General features: G+C 50.0%; 1 protein-coding gene across 5 annotated transcripts in view; it reads left to right on the top strand.

The window, feature by feature from the left end:
* The window catches only part of LOC143764553 (cyclin-dependent kinase 11B-like), a 69498-nt gene that overhangs the window by 28551 nt on the left and 19226 nt on the right, over positions 1–21721 (top strand). For all 5 annotated transcript variants that reach the window (XM_077250220.1, XM_077250223.1, XM_077250221.1 and 2 more), the window contains 8 exons: positions 8298–8420; positions 9130–9225; positions 16030–16167; positions 16413–16478; positions 17484–17668; positions 17752–17842; positions 18185–18306; positions 19353–19458. In XM_077250220.1, coding sequence (XP_077106335.1) covers positions 8298–8420; positions 9130–9225; positions 16030–16167; positions 16413–16478; positions 17484–17668; positions 17752–17842; positions 18185–18306; positions 19353–19458 — 927 coding nt within the window. The remainder of the gene's footprint in view (positions 1–8297; positions 8421–9129; positions 9226–16029; positions 16168–16412; positions 16479–17483; positions 17669–17751; positions 17843–18184; positions 18307–19352; positions 19459–21721) is intronic.

The raw sequence follows: 21721 nt of genomic DNA, 5'->3' as shown, positions 1-21721 counted from the left end.
GGGTTTTCCTTTCTGTGCTGAATCATCCTTACTTTTGTGTAAAGCATTTCTGTTACTAGGGTGAGGTCAGACGATATAGCAAGTACCCTGATGAGCTGCCGATGTTGCCCTTCTTACATTGAATCCTATACATTCACACAATTTTGCCGAAAAACTGCCCACAAAGTCGCATAACCATTATGGTTTTTGGACGCTCTGTCCAGCCTCACTCTTAAATCACATTCAGACGTCCGTGTTTCTTCCCCCCCCCCCCCCCCCCCCCGAGAAAAAACAGGGATTTTTGTGTACTCACTGTAAAATCCTTTTCTCTGAGCCACTCATTAGGGGCCACAGGACCGTGGGTGTCTGCTGCTGCCACTAGGGGGCTGTCACTAAGTAAATACAAAAAGGGTTAGCTCCTCCTCTGCAGTATACACCACCCACTGGCTCCAGATCGAACCAGTTCAGTGACCAAGCAGTGGGAGATTAACAACATTAACAGTAGGTACAACATGTCAAAACTAGAACCATCATAGGCAACAGGCCAAAAGGGTGGGGGCTGTGTCCCCCAATGAGAGTGGCTTGGAGAAAAGGATTTTACTGTGAGTACACAAAAATCCCTGTTTCTCCTTCGCCACAGTGGGAGACACAGGACCGTGAGACGTCCCAAAGCAGTCCCTGGGTGGGAAATAACCACTGTCATGCTGCCGCAGTGCAGTATAGCGCAACCTCCACCAGGGGGTGCTTGAGAGGGAAATAAGACTACACACACAGAGCAGCAGCACAGACGCCACCAAGTGGCGAGAGTGTGGTCAGACAAGCAGAGTCAAAATACCGTTAGAAGCAGAAGTACCAATAATAGCAGCAGTATACGTGGTCAGGAGCAAGCCGGGGGGGGTCAGGAACGCTCAGAAGCGGATAGAACAAAGACAGAAGGCAGAAGCGAGTCCGAATACGAGCCAAGTCAAAAACCAGAGAATAAAGCCAACAGACAGGGAAACACTCAGAAAAGCACAGACAGAGGGAGTCAAAAGATACAGGGCAAGTCAGGGATCACAGCAGGACAGATCAAGAGCTACCACAGTCAGGTTCACTCGCCGAAGGCAGAACTATAGCTTACACCGCCAGCAGGATTCATCGGAGCTAAATGGCACACCTGAACCCAGAATGAGGTAGAGCAAAGTTAACCCTTAATATGATCCGCCGGAAAAAGGGCAGACAGGATTAAACCCTGGAACCACATAACAGAGTAAATTGCCGACACCCGCTGTCTAAAGGTGCGCTACTGCTGCCTGCAAAATTCGTCTACCCAGGCTCGCATCTGCTGATGCCTGAGTATGGACATTATAATGGTTTGAGAAACTATGCAGGCTAGACCAGGTCGCCGCTCTGCAAACCTGCTCCGCAGATGCGCCTTGGTCCCCGCTGGAATGGGCTTGCCTCTGAGACGGTAAGCTTCTTGAATAGCTGACCGAATCCATTTGGCTATTGCTGACTTAGAAGCAGCCAATCCCTTCTGGTGCCCCTCCGGGAGCACGAACAGCGCATCCGTCTGACGAAAAAACAACGTCCTTGACACGTATCTTCTGAAAGCCCTCACAAGATCCAAGGAGTGAAGAGCTTTCTCCACACGATGCACCGGAGCTGGACAGAACGAGGGTAGAACAATATCCGCGTTAAGGTGGAACGAAGACACCACCTTCGGAAGGAAGGTCGGGGACGGCCTGAAGACCACCTTACCTTGTCTTGGTGAAAAGTCAGAAGAGGAGCACGGCAGGAAAGAGCATCTAACTCCGAGACTCTTCTGATCGAAGTGATCGCGACTAGGAAGGCGACCTAGGGAGATATCCTGCAACGGCTCGAAGGGAGATTCCTGTAGGACATCTAGGACCAGATTAAGGTCCCAGGCATCCAGAGGCGCTCTATAGGGAGGTACCACATGGGAGAATCCCTGAAAGAACGTTCTCACCTGGGGTTTGGAAGCGATCTTACTCTTGAAAAGTACGGAAAAGGCCAAGGCCCCTGCCCCTTGAGGGAGCTCGGCGCTAGGCTCAAGTCCAGACTAGACTGAAGGAATTGCAAAGTGGTGGGAATGTTGAAAACTATCGGAGGCCGACCTCTGCTTCTGCACCATTTGAAAAAGGTTTTCCAAGTCCGATAATAGATGCGCATCGACACCAGCTTTCGAGCGTTGATCATGGTGGAAACTACCTCACGGGCAACACCCACCTGGGTTAGAACCCAGGATTCAACGGCCAAGCCGTTAAACACTGGGCTCTTGAGTTCTGGTGGTAAATCGGACTCTGAGAAAACAGATCTGGTTGATCTGGTAGTCGCCAAAGGAAGTCTGCGACAAGTTGGACCAGTTCTGCGTACCACACTTGGCGTGGCCAGTGTGGAGCAACTAGGATCACAGGTACCACCTCTGCCTTGATTTTCCTGATGATCTTCGGAAGCAAGGGTAACGGGGGAAACAGACATGGAAGGTGGAAGTCACTCAATGGAAGGACCAGCATGTCTGCCCCGATGGCTCTCGGGTACCTTGGCATTGAACCAGGATGCCATCAGGTCCACGCTCAGAGTTCCCCAGCGAAGGCAGATCTGCTGGAAAATCTACTGATGAAGAGATCACTCTCCTGAGGCCAGGCCTTGACGGCTGAGGAAATCTGCGGCCCAGTTTTCCATTCCTGGAATGTGAACGGCCGAGATGACCGAGTAGTTCCTTTCGGCCCAGCGAAGAATGTGTTCTGCCTTGCGCATTGCAGCTTTGCTGTGAGTGCCCCCTTAATGATTGATATAAGCCACAGCCGTGGCGTTGTCTGACTGGATATGGATGGGGCGGCCTGCTAAGAGACGATGGAACCACCGCAGGGACAGTCGAATCACTGGAATCTCCAGAACATTGATGGGAAGACGTGACTCCTGAGGGGACCAAGTCCCCTGGGCAGTGTGGTGACGGAAGACAGCTCCCCACCCGAGAAGGCTGGTGTTGGTAGTGACAACCAGCCAATGGACCTGGAGAAAGGACTTCCCTTGTAAGAGGGAGGACCGGAGCGTCCATCAGTGGAGTGACTGCTTGACCCGAGGGGTCAGCCGATACAGTCGATCGAAAGAGAAGGGGATCTTGTCCCATGCGTCCAAGAGTGCATGTTGTAGAGGACGAAGATGCAGCTGCGCAAAGGGAATTGCTTCCAATTGCTACCCTCTTCCCGAGGACCTTCATGCCGAAACTAATGGAACGAGAGGACGGTTGACGTAGCGCCCGGACTCCCTGCTGAAGGGCTAAGGCCTTGTCCCAAGGGAGAGTCACCAACCCTCAAAGTGTCCAGAATCATGCCAAGGAAAGAAATTTGCTGAGCTAGAATGGGAGAAGATTTGTTCAGGTTGATCAACCAGCCTAGCCGAGAAAGGGTATCCAATGAAATGTGGACGCACTCCTCGCAGTAAAGGAAAGATGGCCCTTTGATCAGAAGGTCGTCTGTAAGACTGGTCCCGAGGAGTGTAAAATGGACATGATAGCCGCCATGACCTTTGAACACTCTGGGGGCAGTGGTGAGGCCGAAGGGCAAAGCCGTGAACTGAAAATTTTCTCCGCGAACGGCGCAGCGAAGAAACGTTTGGTGAGGGGGAAAGATTGGGATGTGAAGATACAAGATCCTAATATCGATGGCTGCTAGGAACTCCCCTTGCTCCATCGAGGAGATGACGGAGCGGAGAGATTCCATCCTGAAGTTCTGGACTCTGACATGTTTGTTTAGAAGCTTTAGGTCCAGGATGGGCCTGACTGTACCATCCTTTTTTGGGCCCACGAACAGATTTGAATAGAAACCTTGGAACCTTTCATTCTCCGCGACCGGGGTAATGACTCCGTCTTGGCTGAGTTACTCTATGGCTTGGTAAAAGGATCGTGCCCTTGTTCCCTCTTTAGGGGGACGAGAGGCAAAAAAAACGGTTTGGAGGAGGGGAAGAAAATTCTATTTTGTATCCGGAGGTCACCAGATCCCTGACCCACTCGTCGTGAACGACTGCGAGCCAGGCATGGCGAAACAGGAGTAGGCGGCCGCCTACTCTGCTGGTGTCATCCGGACAGTGTTGAAAGTCATTTGGCCGAGTATGTTTGAGGCCTAGATCCCCTAGATCTGGCCTGCTTGGAGCGGGCCTTCCACAAATGGTTGGGTTTGTACAAGGTCTGTGGACTCTTGTCCCTGCGAGCGGGATGCCCCGAACCGGGGGAACTGGCTGTAGAGGACCACCCGTAATTGCTGCGAAAGGGCCGGAAACGTGTCTGCAGCTGTCGACAGATAGGGTGCCTAATTCTCTGCTGGGGAATGGATTTACTCTTCCCTCCTGTACTGTCCGAAATAAGCTGGTCTAGCTTTTCTCCGAATAAGCGACCGCTGAGATAAGGAAGGGAGGTTAAGGACTTTTTGGATGCATAATCCGCTTGCCAGTCCCTGAGCCATAGTGCCCTTCTAATAGCTGCTGCGAGCACAGAACAATTAACCGCGTCTAGGGAGGCATTTACTAAATCGTCACGGCCAAGGAAATTTGATTGGCCAGCTCCGCTATCTTCGGGGGGAGATTACTCTTCTGTATGGCCTTATGCAGGGAATCTGCCCAGTAAGCCATGGCTTTGGCTACCCAGGTCACTGCAAATGAGGGAAAAAGTGCCAAGCCTGATGCCTCGAAAACTGTCTGTGGGATCTTTAATGGAGGATCCGTCCGGCAAAGACAGAAGAGTCTTGGAGGTTAACAGCGATACGGGAGGATCCACTGGAGGGGATTTTGTCCATTGTTTGCGGAGGTCAGGTGAGGAGGGATATCTGGCCTCGAGATTTCTGACCTGCAAAACGTTTGTCTGGCCGCTCCCTATGTCGCCGGACTATGTCCTGGAACTCAGGGTGATTGGCAAAGACCCTATGAGGACTTTAGGTCCTTTTAAAGGACACCGCATTATCCGTGAGGGAAGTAGAAGGCTCTTCGTCGACCTGCAGCGACTGGTTGACGGCCTCAATAAGGCTATGCAGTGTAGCTTGATAACCTGGCGACTCTAGGTCTAGGGGCCCCTCAGATTCTGATTCGGAGTTGTGTTCGCTATAAGCTCCTGGAGAGGGAGAGCGAGAAACGGAGCTAACGGACGCCAAGGCGCTAGAGGGCCTGGGGGACGAGCTATGTACTTATTTCCTACATGCCTATCTATGTTTTAAACAACAACGCCCCCTGCATGCCGATGGTTCCCCTGATGTAGGGGAATTTTCTGAGCCAGGTGGATTAGGTCTCCTGCTCCTTTAGGGATCCTGAAGGGATTCAATCGCCTTAGTTAAAGAAGCCATAGATTGCGATAATGATAAAACCCACTCATGGGGACTAGTCACTGTGGGGTTGTTTGCTGTGGAGGGCTCCTGAGCACATGTAGGGTCACAAGTATCACAGAGCGGAATAGTATGCCCCATTGGTAACGCAGCCTGACAGGAGGTGCATGAAGCAAGAAACGCTGTGTTTTAGTGGACTTTTTGGAGGTTTTAGGTAGGGACATGCTAAACCCTTGTTAACTACCAATACAGTGCAGGAAGGGCTATATGTGCAGCTAAGGAACAGCGGAGCACTTTGTGTGCAAAGGAGGGACCTGAGGACAGTGTAGCAGAGCACTTACCCAGGTCCTGTGCCCCTGAGAAGCCTTATCCACAAGCCATGCAGCGACGGTGCTAACTGTCCTGAGTGCCTGCCTCCATCCTGAGAGGTGGATTAGGGTTCCTGCTCCTGCTGAAAATGGCGCCGAGATTAGGAAGGAGTGTGTGAGAAGCGTCAGGCAGGTGGGCGGGACCGCCGGCGTGACGCGCGGTCGTGGGTGGGGTTACCGACTTGCGGCCTAGCAAGGGCCGAAGCTGGGGACTAAATTAGCCCCCTCCATACAAAAAACTCACCGCCAGAAGCCTGGAGGGAGTGGAGCAGAGCTGCCACTCTGCATGCAGGTCAGGATTGCGACAGGGACGGTGCAGGAACCCTCAGTCCACCATCCCCTTTGGAGGAGGTGTAGAGGGACGGTCCAGCTCCTTGCAGCACCGCTGTTCCATCAGTGGTGGTGCAGTGGGAGCAGCACGGACGCCATGGAGGGGAGAGCCTCTGTGTATCCTAAGGGTTCACTCCCCTAGGATTTCACAGGGCTGTGTCCGGCTGTAGCCTGGCTCAGAAGGGGGTACATGGAGGTGACACTCCATTGTCCCGTCTGTTGCTGGTGCGGTGAGATCGGTGCCCTGAAGGGAACCGGTGCCCCTAGTGTAGCTCAGGCATGGCATCCCACGTCGCAGGAGAGGGTACGGGGAGGCGACACTCGCCGTGCTCGTCTGTTGTTTTGGGGAGATCGGAGCCTTGAAAGGGTCCATTGCCCCAGTCTTCCTCGTGAAAAGGTTTAAAAAGTAAAAAATAGAAAAATCAAAAAAGTATGGTCTGAATAGCAGACCCCAGTATGCCTCCTAAGGACACTAAGCATGAACTGGTTCTTTCTGGAGCCAGTGGGCGGTGTATACTGCGGGGGAGGAGCTAACCCTTTTTGTATTTACTTAGTGTCAGCCTCCTAGTGGCAGCAGCAGCATACACCCACAGTCCTGTGCCCCCCAGTGTGGCGAAGGGGAAAAATGCTTTTCTACCCATTAGGCAATAAAAAACAGCACATAGATGTGACACAGGAGGCATCCATGTGTGTTATATTTTTTTTCACATCTTATTTACTTGAACTGATGATTTTGATCTGCAAATTACCGTAGTTCAAAATCTGAGACGTGTCCATATTTATCATCCCGGAAGAAAAAAAAAAAAAAAAGGGGGGGGGGGGGGGGTTGTGGGTGGTACTGCAAAGGACACAAACGTGGATGTGTGAATGGTGCCTTAGTCTGTCACTTTTTCTTTATTGGTGGCTTGTGCTACTTTTAGTAAAAAATGTTGTGAACTCTTGTATTTAAGCCCCCAAGAAAGAAGGGTAATTGTAGATTCCTGTTATTCTTACAAAAAAGCATAGATCTCTCGGGCATCTTGTTTGTACATGAAGCTATCTAATTAAAGGGGTTTTATCAACTTCATAATTGGTTAAAATTGCAAAATGCTTATAAAAACAAACAATTTAACAATTTCCCTCCTATTAAAAATCTTCTCTGTTCTCAAGACCGGAGGGATTTTTAATCCTGTAGCTGACTGCTCAGTGCCTAGGTTCCTGGCCACATCCTGCGTCTATCAGGATGGCTGGTTTCATAGGCAGAGAGCACAGCGCTTTCAAGCTCTTTTTTATAGAGCTTATAAACACTGCTCTGAAGCTGGATCTGGCGAGGCTCAGCGCTTCCTATGCTGCAGAGTAAAAACTGCCTCTGCCTGCAGGATGAATTGGAGTGACAGTGCCGCTGGTCAGATCTGTCTATCATTTAGGAGTACACCTTCAAATTCTGGAAAGCAGAAAGCCTGGAGGCAATAAAGCAATGCCCTCTGGAAGAAAAGAAAAATCTTTGAATAATCCCTTTAATTGCATTGTTTTTTACTTCTTAGAGATTTTCCTTTTTGTAAGGTGTGTACATTGTGTAGTATTTCTAGTATGGAGGACCAGTACAGATTACACCCTCAGGCATCAATGTTCTGCATATTGGACTGATCCCGTTTCCCAATTATTTATTTGGAATAATACATATAAATTAGATTAACCCGTCCCAGCTGACGGGTATATGCAACCCTAAAAATCTAGTTGACCTGTTGGCACATATTCACATGCCACAGATTTATTGCAGACATTTTGGCCGTTTTTCAATTAACGTGAATAGGGTTTGCTGAGATCCAGGCCCGCACTGCAGAAACCTCTGCATTCATATGACTGGAGCTGATTAACACGTAATAAATCCACACGGTAGATGTGATTTTACAGACCCTCATCCCCACACTGTGGAGCAAATCTGCAGTGGAAATTGTCCAATACTGCAAAGTTGAAATCCGCAGAATCTTGAAATATGGTGTGGATTTTTACCCTTCGCCTCTATGTAAAGCATGAAATCTGCAGCACTACTACAGAGAGGTCCACAGTGGATAAGTCCGCTCTTTGCCTGATATGATGTAGCATCCCATGACTGCAGTGGACATGACGTCCCCATATCAGTGCGTGAAGTAGGAACCTCACCGCCACAAAAGAAAATGAGACTGTAGGTCTTGTTGCTGCTGTTAATTTATTTTGATCCGGCAATGGTCCACACCTGTTTTTTGGACTCCTTGCCTGATCAAAATAATAGTAGAAAATATCTGTAGATTTCAGTTTATTGCTTTAATTTTGTTTTTCTCCTCCGCAGTCTCCGCTCATCACAGAACCGCTAGAGAGGAGCATGGCGACAAAAATAAAGCCACTTACCGCAGCCGCAGTCCCATACGCCAACAGCGGCAAAGAGTCGAGGCAGGAGAGATGTGGAAACACGGTGAGCCGTACTATAGGCCGTGCTTACAAGTGCATGCATATTATGAAGGGAGTAAGTGAAACGTAATGGTAGAAGCAGACGGCTGTAACATTGAGGCGTCCCGCTCTGAAACTTCTCCTCTTTTAGCCAGTGATTTGTGTAGTATATTGATGTCCCATGGACTTCATTGGGCATCATTTGCGGTTTCCCCACATAATCACAGCTTATCTTGGCGCTTCCTTAAAACGCGATCGCCTGCATTTGGCTTATTGGGGTAGAGATGATGGTCAAGATTCATTATCCACTTTAACATAATACAGTGAAGGTTTATTTTGCAACAGTGGAAAGAAACTTTACAGTTGCCAATATTTGGTAGCCAGAGACGTAAGATGCACGATAAATGCAATGAAACCTTATTAATTGGTTGTCTGTTGAAGATAGCCCCTGTCCATACCCACTGGCGGCTGTACGGCCATTCATCTTCATGGCAGTCATGTCATTCTACATTACCAATTGTCTGACTGTAACTGCCACTCAAAAGCAGCAGTTTTCTAGGACGGGTACCCGGGACAATTAACTGAGGACCTTGGGGGTCTCTAATGAGAAAACCCCTTTCTCGCTTCCACCATGGCCCACCTCCGCCGTGGCCCATCCACTGAGAACAGACCCTGCAGAGTAACGCTGCTGTGGATCGCTGCCGTATAATAACTACCACTTATGCTTTTCTCAGTTAAAGATGACAGACCGGACGTGCGGGATCTTCTGTCAGACCTGCAGGATATCAGTGACAATGAACGGAAATCCAGCTCGGCAGAATCGTCCTCAGGTAATGGAGCGTGTTTCTTTGGAAATGATTATTTTGTTATAGCCGGTGACACAGGTCCCTCGTTTTTGGGATCAGTGGGTGTCCCGGTGGTTAGGTAATAAATGTTCGTTAGCCAACCACTTTACTCATGCTTAATATTACAGCTGATTAGAATCTCTGATTTGTTTTCTTTGTTTGACCCTAAATGAGAGGGGTTCTTCTGTGAAAACCTATTCACAGGATGTTGTTTCTTATTGATCGGTGAGGGTTCAAATATCTGGGACCCCACCAATTGTCAAAACAGGGAATTTTTATTTATGCCAGGGCATTTTTCTCTATCGCCTCTCATTGGGGGACACAGGAACCATGGGGGGTATGCTGCTGCCACTAGGAGGCTGACACTATGCAAATAAAAAAGTTAGCTCCTCCTCTGCAGTGTACACCCCACCGACAGGAAGTAGGATATTCCGTTTAGCTTAGTGTCAGTAGGAGGTGGACACGGGTCTTTCATTAGACCCTTATCTACCTCAATGTGCGTCGTCCCTTTTCAGATTTTCCGGAGGGATACAGGGTGAACAGTCACACCTGTAATCCCACAATACGGACTATGAGTACAGGGTGTACTGCCACCCCGTATCCTCATAGATCCCACAGCAGGACCAAGATCCTAGCACACAAGCGTGCTTAGAAGTTCGGTCCTAGCTCCGTCCCTCACCCACTCGCCCACCAGAGCCTGTCGGTTGGAGGAGACGAGGACATCCATCAGTTCCCTGGACGTCTGATATTTTCCCCGGATTGAGGTTAGTAAGGTCGGCGTGGGATGTTTTAGGTGAGTATCCCTTCATACCACTACCCTCAAAGTGCCTTTGAGTCCCTCCTCAGTTCCGGGGTGGTCTTTTAGGGGTCCCTTGGGATTTTTTTCCAGGCTGCCTTGGCCTGGTCAGCGTTTTCCCGTTACTTCAAATTGTGTATTGGCCGCCGGGAACACGTGGGGGGGGGTTGCCGCTCCGTTCGCGTGGCGGCCGCGCTCCTTCGCCGGCCGCGCTGTTCTCTGGCGCAGTGGCCTTGCAGGCGACCGCGCTGCCCCTTCCCCCATGGCCGCACTGTGTTTGGCGCGGCGGCTGTGCAGGCAGCCGCACCGCTTCCCCCAGCGGCCGCACTGTTTCTGTCTCAGCGCGGCGGCCTTACAGGTAGCTGCGACGCTTTCCTTTGTGGCCGCACTGTGCCTCTTGTCGCGGCGGCCGCGCGCTGCGGCCCTTTCCGGCGGCCACCGGCCTCAAATTTAGGCCCCGGCTTCTACCCGGGCCTACTTCCGGTGCCGCGCTCCGTCCACTTCCGCTTTCATCGGGCGGGCTTTCTCCCGCCCGACAATCTCTTTACTCCCCGCCCACCGGCGCCATCTTGGTGCTCCTGGGCCCATGACTTCTACGCCGCTGCTTGGCGTCACTTCGCAGCAGGGCGCACGTTCCAGGAGCCCTTTTCAGCGGTCACCATCTGCGGTTCATCCAGACTGCAGCCGGGCCCCTTTTTCCCCAGCACACGCTTTCTCCGGCGGGTCCCCTGCATCCTCCTTAGGTTGCCATCTCATCGCTGGTGCCCTGGACCTGTGCCATGATGCCGGTCGCAACTACAGCCGGGAGCAGTCTACAGGACTCTACCATTACTGTGAGTAGCTCTGCTATGCAGTCTATTATTCCCCTCTCCTGTTCCCCTAATCTTCGGGCATCATTTAGTGGGTCTGCTCCCAGGCCTAATCCTATAAGGAGAGCGTCCCCGTCCTCCTGCTTCCTCTTGTCAGCTGCAGCAACTCCCTGTCCAGGAGTCCCTACCCTGGGTGAGACTGAGACCCCTATCCCTGGGTGGGCTTTTCCTTCTGTCTCAGTCTGGGGCGGACCTCACCAGGATGTCACGTCCTTGGTGTCCGTGCCTGACCGCAGTTGCTAGTGGGTCACAGGATTCTCCGTCCAGCCTTGTTCAAATCAGGCCACATGAGATACAGAGCAAGGGATACAGGGTGAACAGTCACACCTGTAATCCCACATTATGGACTATGAGTTCGGCATGTACTGCACCCGTATCCTCATAGATCCGACAGCAGGACCATGATCCTAGCACACAAGCGTGCTTAGAAGTTCGGTCCCAGCTCCATTCCCCACCCACTCGCCCTCCAGAGCCTGTCGGTTGGAGGAGACGAGGACGTCCATCAGTTCCCTGGACGTCTGATATTTTCCCCGGATTGAGGTTAGTAAGGACGGCGTGGGATGTTTTAGGTGAGTATCCCTTCATACCACTACCCTCAAAGTGCCTTTGAGTCCCTCCTCAGTTCCGGGGTGTGGTCTTTTAGGGGTCCCTTGGGATTTTTTTCCAGGCTGCCTTGGTCTGGTCAGCGTTTTCCCGTTACTTCCAATTGTGTATTGGCCGCCGGGAACACGTGGGGGGGGTTTGCCGCTCCGTTCGCGTGGCGGCCGCGCTCCTTCGCCGGCCGCGCTGTTCTCTGGCGCAGTGGCCTTGCCTGGTCTGGACCAGTGAGATCCCTCTTCCTGATCCTCCTCTCTCTCTCGAGAGAGAGAGAGACGGGCTTCCTCGGTCATGTTTGCAGAGGAAGTATCAGACTTAGTTTCACTTACAGGTACATAACATTATTGTTGCGATCAACTAGACCCTAAGCATCATGGATACCTCTATGGAACCCGCAGAATAGACGGTTTTCGTTTAGACTGTCAAACCACCTTCCAAGGTCTTTGCCCCACACACTGAATTTGTGGCGGTACTTGCCAGGGGTAATGCGAGCCATACCAGATGCTTTCAGACAGGGAAGCGTCTCGGCAGCCTATATTCCTTTTCCCCTGAGCTCATCGCTAACTGGACTGATTCCTCGGCAGGAAGCGGGCAATTCTGGACTCGTCAGCTCCCAGACTGTCTACCAACTTGGCAGGGGTTCCAAGGATACAATTATTGAATCGCTGGATAAATCAGCCTTTGAAACGGCTGCTTCTGCTTTGTGCCTCGGCCATTGCCTCTACCTGGGTCTCAAGGTCCATAGATAGATGGACCAAACAGCCTTGTAAGAGCACCCCGGCTGGAGCTCCTCCGGGGGAGCTAGCTGACCTGTCGGACCAGATTTCCTATGCAGGGAAATATTTGGTATCTGCCTCCCTAGATGCCTGGCTTGTGCATCTCGCGTCCAGCAATATGGTGGCCATCCGACGGAATATTCGGCTCTACACACAGCAGGCGGACTTGTCTTCGAGAAGTCCCTTACCAGCCTCCCCTTCCAGGGGGCCTGTTTCTTTGGCTACATGCTGGAACAAATTATTAATGACGCCACGGGAGGCACGAGTTCCCTTTGTCCTTTCGCTGTTTTGCGGCGTCGGAAGATTCCTCTAGCTAACACAGACTGCGATCTCGTCTGGCTAGAAAAAAGGCTTCCTTTAAGCCTACTCCTTCCCGGCGTTCCCGCAACTCCCATAGTTGGTCCACCAAGCCTAGACCTGGCAGATCTTCCTCGGCATAACTCGTGCTAACGGCCCAACGTTTCTTCCAGTTTTGGCAGGCATCTCCTGCCTTTTTCAGGGATGTTTGGACTGGCTTCGGTGGAGGACGCTTAGATCAGGGAGGTGGTATCCTCTGGATACAAGATAGGGTTCACTTCGCGACCCGGAATCGCTTCTTCGAATCCCGCCCTCTACAAATCCTCCTCTGATCCCAGGTTTCTTTGCGTCCATTATCTTCCTTCTTTGTTCGGAGGTTATTGTTTCCGTCCCACAGCAGGTACGCTTCACAGGTTTCTATTCAAACCTGCTTGTAGTGCCGAAGAAGAGCGGCGCAGTTCGACCCATTCTGTCTCTGAAGTTAGTGAACAGAGGGTTCCGCCTGCGGCATTTCAGGATGAAGTTCCTCTGTTCAGTCCTGGCTTCCATGGACCCACAGGAATTCCTGTGCTCCATGGATATCCAAAATGCCTTGCTCCATGTCCTGATTTTCCTTGAGGATCAGGGGCCTAGTGCTCATTCCATACCTTGAAGTCATCCTCATCAAGCCTCTGCCCCTCTCTCAGGCCCAGGAGAGTCTGACCATCGTCCTTGACTCCCTGTTCCGTTTCTGGTGGCTGGCCAACAGAACAAAGTCTTGTCTTGTTCCGAGTCAGCGTCTCGTCCTCTTAAGCATGTTGTTCAACTCCGCCGGGGTTTTTTCTTCTCGAGAAGCGGGCAATACTCCATACGGAGTTCACTCTCTGCAGGGCCCTCGGCTGTCTTCCTTCCGTTCAGCTATGACGGTCCTGTGATGCATGGTGACAGCTCCATAAGCCTTCTCTTTTGCGCTGTTTCACTTGAGTCCTCTTCAGCAGACCATCCTTCCTCAGTGGGACACGTCTGTGCTGTCTCTGGATCCTCCGATCCGACTTTCCGTCCGATTCTAATAGCCTCTCAACTGGTGGCTGTCATCCCCTCTCATTCCCCAGGTCCGGTCCTCCCAAGGCAGGTGGTGACGACGGTCACCAGCCTTCCCGGCTGGGGTGCGTTTTCTTGCCATCCGTCATTGAAGGGGGCGTTGGTCGGAGCAAGAGTCCTCTCCGCCGATCGACACCCTTGAGATAGGGGCCTTTCTTCTATCCCTGAGTCACTGGGAAAGGCTTCTCAGGGGTCTGCCAGTCAGAATTCAGACGTCCAATTCCTCGGCTGTGGCTTATGTCAATCGCCAGGGAGAGACTCAGTCTCTTGGCAATGGCGGAGGTATCCAAGATCCTCCTCTGAGCAGAGGTGACGGTTTTCGGCACTATCCGCAGTGCATATCCCCGGCGTGGACAACTAGGCCGCAGTGTTTTCTCTGCCACGAGGGCTTTGCGGCAGGACAAGGGTCCCTGCTTCAGAAGGTCTTCCTTCAAATTTGCCTTTGATGAGGAACTCCGAACACGGATCTCCTGGCAACCCAACTACTTAGGAAGGTTCCACTGTTTGTTTCCAAGTCCGCGACCCTCTTGTTGTGGATGCCGATACTTTGACCATTCCTGGGTCGCAATTTGTACTTCCCTTTCTGTTCATCCCTTTCCTTCCCAGGCGGTTGAAGATCAATGCGAAGGGGGTGCCGGTCATTCTGATCGCACCAGATTGGCCCAGAAGGTTCTGGTTTGCTGAGATCGTTCATCTGTCGCAGAGTTCTTGGTGGCTCAAGTTAACAGCTTTGCTGTTGAAACCTTCCATTTTGGCCGTTTTCTCTAGGCGGGACTTGATGCTGGCCTTGCCCTTAGTTCTCTGAAGGGTCAGATAGCAACCCTTTCCATCCTTTTTCTGAAGTCCCTTTCAGAGGTCCTTAGCTACTGGCTATCACAGTACGAAGATTTATATCCGTCCCGTTCTCAGATCAGAACTTTTCTTCAAGTGGCGCATGCGGCTCTCCCGTACCGCACTCCCGTGGATCCCTGGGACCTCAATTTTGTCTGGAGGCTCAGTGGAGTTCCCTCCTTGAGCCTCCCCATGAGCCTCACTGTCTGTTCTGTCCTGCAAGGTGGCGTTTCTGGTGGCCATCTCCAGCCGTCTCGGAGTTGGTGGCTCTCTCCTGTCGCCCCATTTCTTGGTTCTTCACCAGGATAGGGTAGTTTTACGGCCTTCGTCGCCTTTTCTTCCCAGGGTGGTGTCCTCCTTTTACTTGAATAAGATCGTCCTTTCCGCCTTTGTCCTGCTCCGATCGATTCTCTGGGGCGTTCGCTGAACAGGCTAGACCTGGTCAGGGCGGTGAGGATCTATTTGTCTAGGCCCGCCTTCTTTAGGAAGACAGACTGTCCTTTTGTCATTCCAGACGGTACGCCAAGAAGCCTGCCGGCCTTCAAGGTTACGATTGTTCTCTGGATCAGACCTGCCATTCTGGAGGCTCACCGGGTCAAGAACAGAGTGACTCCTCCTGGTGTTAAGACTCACTCTGCCCCGGGCAGTGGGCGCCTCCTGGGCGGTACACCTTGGGGCATCCGCCCTACAACTTCGTTATGCGGCAACCTGGTGTTCCGTTCACTCTTTTGCCAAAGGTTATAAGTTCCATACCTGCACTTCAGCAGTTGCCAGCCTAGGCGGAAGGATCTTGCAGGCGGCAGTGGTGATTCCTCCGACCTGAATGGAGTTTTTCTGCTGTTCCCACCCCAGGGACTGCTTTGGGACGTCCCATGCTTCCTGTGTCCCCCAATGAGAGGCGATAGAGAAAACAGGATTTTTGGTTGCTTACCGTAAAATCTGTTTCTCGGAGCCTTCATTGGGGGACACAGCACCCTCCTAAGTTGAACAGCTCTGTTTATTATGTTATACTGTTAACGTTTGCGTTCTTTGAACGCTCTTCGAGTGTTTGAAACTGTTAAACTGTAAAGCGCTGCTTAAATTTGTTGGTGCTATATAAATAAAGATTATTATTGCTATTATTATATTATTATTCTTTCTAGTTTACACGTTGCTTCTCCTACTGCTTTCTCACTAACTGAATATCCTACTTCCTGTTGGGGTGTACACTGCAGAGGAGGAGCTAACTTTTTTTATTTGCATAGTGTCAGCCTCCTAGTGGCAGCAGCATACCCCCCATGGTTCCTGTGTCCCCCAATGAAGGCTCCGAGAAACAGATTTTACGGTAAGCAACCAAAAATCCTGTTTTATCCCTGTAATAGTGGCGTGGAAGTGCTCAAGTTCTGTGGGGCTGCCATAAAAGGCCAAGGGTATCGCTTGGCTTATAGCGGGGATAAAGGTTTCTCGTTGTGCGCATTGGTGCAGGTCCCAGGAGTTGGACCCCCATCTATCAGTAAGTTATCATCCTTGGAAAATCCCTTGTCCGTTTTTAATATGATTTCAGCGGGGTCTGTGTCAGTGGAGGAAGAGGAGACCAGCTCTGAGGAATCAGAAGAAGCCGAAGAAGAGGAAGAAGACGATGATGAGGAGGAAGAGGAAGAAACTGCAAGCAACTCTGAGGCTGCATCAGAACAGACTGCTGGTAGTAATATTGTCACTGTCACTTTACAGTTATGACGCTTCTACATGTGGTCCCACAGTCCCAGCAATCTCCCTAATTATGTGCAGGGAAGAAAATTGTCCATTTTGAAAACTAATTTCTTAATAATGAAGATAAATTATTCATTTTCTGTGTTAACCATCTGCTCTCTTCCTATAAGTTTTGTTTTGCTAAAAATATTGATACAATCATCATCATTATAATTGATGGTTTTGATTATTTTGCAGAGGAGATCAGCGATGAAGAGATGAGCGAGGAAGAGGAGAGAGAGAATGGGAATCGCGTTCCTGTCTGTAAGAGTCCTGTATGGATCTACATGCTGTAGTTGATGTGATCGTTGCTCTTTCCATCTAAGGACGACAATGGAAAAAGTGATGTTACCCACATTACATACATCCTGTATTGGCCAAATTTGCAGCCTAGAAATTGTCATGCATCTGAGGCCAGAAGCATTGCACGTTGTCCGGTCTAGAATGACAAGTCTGGGGACATGCTGTGTGACTGCAGACATGTGAATCCTCCCAGCGCTGGACCGTGACCGTTAGATGGGTTCTGGATGGGAGAATGTATATCGTATACTTCACTGCTGTTTGCTGAGTGACTGCAAACTTCTCATTCTAGACCGGACAACCCCTTCAAAGGGAATCTGTCATCAAGTTAATACTATCTGATATGAGAGCAACATGAAGTTGGAGCAGAGACTGTACTCTGTACTGAGTCTCTTACTGGGCTGACTGTATTTTTATGTAAACACTTTAATCTGCTGCTAGTCCTCTGTGTGAGCATCTTCTGTGTTGTAGTCAGTATTCATGAGCTTTGACTGTCCCCACTTCTATTACTTGATAGCTTTCTGCCTATGCCCTGTATCAGTAGAAATCTCAATCGGCATGGGGAATGGGACACACACACACTGTATAGGCAGAAATCTTTTGATCTGAGACATGTCTTCTGGCTAACCTTGTCCCCATACTGATTGACCAATTTCTTCCTATACAGTGCATAGAAAGGAAGCTATCAATCAAAGGAATGTAAAGCTATCAATCAATGGAATGTGTGGAAACAGCTCATGATTACGGAGTACAGCACAGGCTCACACTGATAGGATTAGCGGAGCTGCAGCACACAAAACGGTGATGTTATAAAAACTACAGCAAGAAGCCCAGTTAGTGACCCAGCTTTGGAATTAGGGTCTCTGCACCTACATCGTGTTGCTTTGGTGACAGATTTCCTTAAACTACACCAGTCAAATGTTGTTATCTGCAGCTTTCTCGGTATCAGAATCTTTTCTTATTTTGCAGTTACAGAGTCCAGATTTGATCATGACTCTGCCGACAGTGAGGAAGAAGAGGAAGAGGAAGAACAAATTAGGATTGCGAGCCCACATTCAAATGTTCAGACAGAAGGTGAATTTGTCCCTGATCCTCCTGTCGTAACACCTGTCGAGTTGAAGCAAGAATTGCCTAAATATCTTCCAGCACTACAGGTAATATGAAGGTCACACGTGAATTAACACAGCGTTCTTGGTCTGAAATAATCATTTAACCTATTTCTACAACATTTTACCAGGGCTGCCGCAGTGTGGAGGAGTTTCAGTGTCTGAATCGAGTTGAGGAAGGGACCTATGGAGTTGTGTACAGAGCAAAGGACAAGAAGACGGGTCAGTAAAGCTGTTTGTTATGCTACTATTGTGACATGCCCATGCCTATTTGCATTCATTGTTGTCTTCTCAAATTTTTATTTTACTCTGTAGCTGCTTCTTGCATTTGTCCTGCCTAGTTGTCCCATATTTTGCCCCTTTTTAAATTGTCATTTGCGGCATATAGAAAACATTAATAATATTAATTTGTGTATCCGAGCATACAGGGCCCCATGTCGGGGAAACTATGGTTTCATACCTTGTCCACCAGTGGCAAAAATATTAACTTATAGGCAAAAATATTCATTTGACATTTGTATTCAATCATTCTAAGGCATTTTGAATTTTCCTATTGTTTTCCAGATGAAATTTTTGCTCTCAAGAGATTGAAAATGGAAAAAGAGAAGGAAGGGTTCCCTATAACTTCCCTCCGTGAGATCAACACCATACTAAAAGCCCAGCATGAGAATATTGTCAGGGTGCGGGTAAGTATCAGAAACAGTGCCGCAGAATCCATGTTAGTCAATGTCAGACTGCAGGAATGGCTTATTTTCAGCATGATTGAGATATATATATATATATGTATATAGATATATTATATGATATGTGTTTTACCGTCTAAACACTGAGTTGGGAGCCGCGTAGAATCCTCTCTGTGCATCCTGAACTCCCCATCCAATAAAAACACTTTGCTCACATCCGACTTAATACAAGACAGGCTGCCAATACATTGAGGTGTCAAGGTACACCTCCTATAATACTTTTTGGAGAGGAAAGATATATATGGGAATTAGGAACAGAGCGAGGAAACAAGCAGAGGCAGACATAGAATGTACGTGTTGAGCTTTCTAGTAAGTCTTTTACCTCTCCCCAATGCCGGATTCATATCTACATTGCTCAGTTCCTCTGTATATTTTCCGTCATGCTGCCACTGTTCCTGTCTGTGCGTCATCTATGCAATGAAGGGCAGTGCTGTGTGTCGGAGACCTAATAGTAGTTGTTCTCCTCCAACTAGCTCAGAGGCAACTGAACATTAGAGCCTGCCAAGTTTAAGCGTGGTTGCAAGGCATATGGTGACCAAAAGTAGTGTTATTCCTCATGTGCACACGTGATGGCTTACTCTGTAGCTACTACAATTAACTTTTAAGGTGTTTTCCACAATAGATTTTTTATGGTTCAACTGTGAGCACATCCACTCATCCCAGAAACATGTCCTGCATAGGAGTGGCTGCACAAAATCACTAGCCATAAAAATTAATGGGTGATATGGCGATTCATTTGTTTTTAAGTCCCCTACTGGTTTTATTGTAAGGGACAGCTCAGGCAATGGCGATGAGGCACCACTATTCTTGGGATCCGTGAGATTACCAGCTGGTAGATCCCAGCCATCTAGTCAGCATGGTACTATCTATTTAAGGGGGCCCTTTAATCGGTCCATTCATGTATGGATAAGCAATGTACTTTTCAGAGATGTGGCTGAACAATAATTCTGATTCGGCTTTTACCCTGAGCTGCTTTTCTTTCTTCCCAGGAAATCGTTGTTGGGAGCAATATGGACAAAATCTACATTGTGATGAACTATATGGAGCATGATCTGAAAAGACTTATGGAGACCATGAAACAGCCTTTCCTACCAGGTAGATGAATAGATTGATTTATGTGCCCTCGTGGGCAATGGTTCAGGGTTTCACACCCACAACCCCTTATGATCCCCAAAAAAGAAGTCACTGTTCTCCATTAAGCATTACAGCGCCTTCACACTGCTGATTTCTGTCTCCCAAATTCTTCCACTTATTGGCAATGATAGTAAATCACTAGAAAATCTCTCTGGGTTGATTTCTCTATCGCCTCTCATTGGGGGACACAGGAACCATGGGTGTATGCTGCTGCCACTAGGAGGCTGACACTATGCACAAAAAAAGTTAGCTGCTCCTCTGCAGTGTACACCCCACCGACTGGCATTATACTCTTCAGTTTAGCTTAGTGTCAGTATGAGGTGGACACGGGTCTTTCATTAGACCCTTATCTACCTCAATGTGCGTTGTTTTCTTTCAGGTTTTTCTGGAGGGATACAGGGTGAACAGTCACACCTGTAATCCCACATTATGGACTATGAGTATGGCGTGTACTGCCACCCCGTATCCTCATAGATCCCTCAGCAGGACCATGATCCTAGCACATAAGCATGCTCAGAAGTCCGGTCCTAGCTCCGTCCCCCACCCACTCGCCCACCAGAGCCTGTCGGTTGGAGGAGACAAGGACGTCCATCACATCTCCCTGGACGTCGGATACCTTCACCGGTTTGAGGTTAGTAACGGACGGCATGGGATGTTTAGGTGAGTATTCCTACTCCCCTTCCTCTGGGTCCTTCTCAAGCTAGCGGGGTAACATGGGAAAAGTCATGTCTGGCGCGGCCGCCTTGCACCTTTGCGCGGCGGCTGCGCTGCTCCCCCGCACTGTCTAGGCAACCGCACTGCCCTTTTCTCCTTCGCCTCATTGGGGGACACAGACCGTGGGTGTTATGCTGCTGCCACTAGGAGGCTGACACTAAGTGATACAAAGAAAGTGATCTCCTCTGCAGTGTACACCCTCCTGCTGGCTCTCAGCTAACCAGTTCTTGCTTAGTGTCCGTAGGAGGCACACGGACTGGTCTTCTATTCAGACCCAAAAAACTCTTTTTACCTTTACAACGGATGAATGGGGCGACGGATTCTTTCATGTTCCGATCTCCCCGAACCAACAACAGGCGAGCACGGGAGTTTTACCTCTCTGTATCCTCTCCTGCGACGTGGGAAGCCACTGCCTGAGCTGATTCTAGGGGCGACGGGCCCCTTCAAGGGCACCGATCTCCCCCCTCCCTTATCAGACGAGCACTGGAGTGTCACCTCCAGTATCCTCTTCTGCAGCCAGGCCTTATTACCGGACATCAGCCCTGCCCACCAGGTTTTACCCTCGGCTGTTCAGAGGCACGCTCCAGCGTGGTGTCCGAGCAGCCCCCACTGCACCACCACTATTAAGAGCGGATGGTACAAGGAGGCGGATGGTTCCTCTCCACCTCCAAAGGGACGATGGATTGAGGACTTTTCTTTATCCCTGCACCGTCCAAACAGCAGCAACAGCACAGGATCTTTTTCTACCTTCTGTCCTGCTGAGCAAAGCTGCATACTGGGGTAAGTGTCGGGACTCGAGCGGTTGGAGGGCTCTGCGCAACCGGCGTTTTTTGTTTTCCCTCGTTTTTTTCTCGTTCGGCGCCGGCTGGCTTCAAAAATTTAGCCCCCGGCTTCGGGTTTGTGTAGGCCGCAACCCGGAACTCTGCCCATGCTAGGCCACGCTTCAGGCTCCCCCCCCCATTCAGGCGCCTCTCATTCAGGACGAGAACTCCATTCTCGGCGGCCATCTTCATCCTCCTGCCATTTCTGGACACGAGCTCATCCGGAAGTGGCTGCTACATCGCATCGGCGGTACTAAGCGCTGAAGACAGCGCTATTCCAGACGGGGGACTCAGAATCTCGGTAAGGAGAATCCTCCCTCCGCACCCCTCCCCCGCACGCACCCCGGCAGCATAAAGGGACTAGCGTTCCCTATTTTTAATACTTAAGACCTGCAATGTTTTAGTCCAGCAAGCTCTGGTCTTAAAGGCACGGGTCTTAAGGGTACATGACCGCATTCCCTGGTCTTAAAGACGCGTGCCCAGTAGTCGCTGGGCTTATAGGTACATGTCCAGCTTTCCCTGGCTTTGTAAAAACACATGACCAGCATTCCCAGGTCTTAAAGGTTCCCTAGTTTAAAAGGGGCACATTACCAGCATTCTCTGCTCTTTAAGTCATGACCAGCCAGAAGCCGGTCACCTTTCCCAGAGTACTTAATTCAAATTAGCTCAGGAGCCCTCCGCCACCGCCG

This window comes from Ranitomeya variabilis, chromosome 4, assembly GCF_051348905.1.
Source record: "Ranitomeya variabilis isolate aRanVar5 chromosome 4, aRanVar5.hap1, whole genome shotgun sequence".
In the NCBI taxonomy this organism is placed as follows: domain Eukaryota; kingdom Metazoa; phylum Chordata; class Amphibia; order Anura; family Dendrobatidae; genus Ranitomeya; species Ranitomeya variabilis.
Note: the sequence above shows the minus strand (reverse complement) of the source record. Positions and strands in the feature narration are given on the sequence as shown.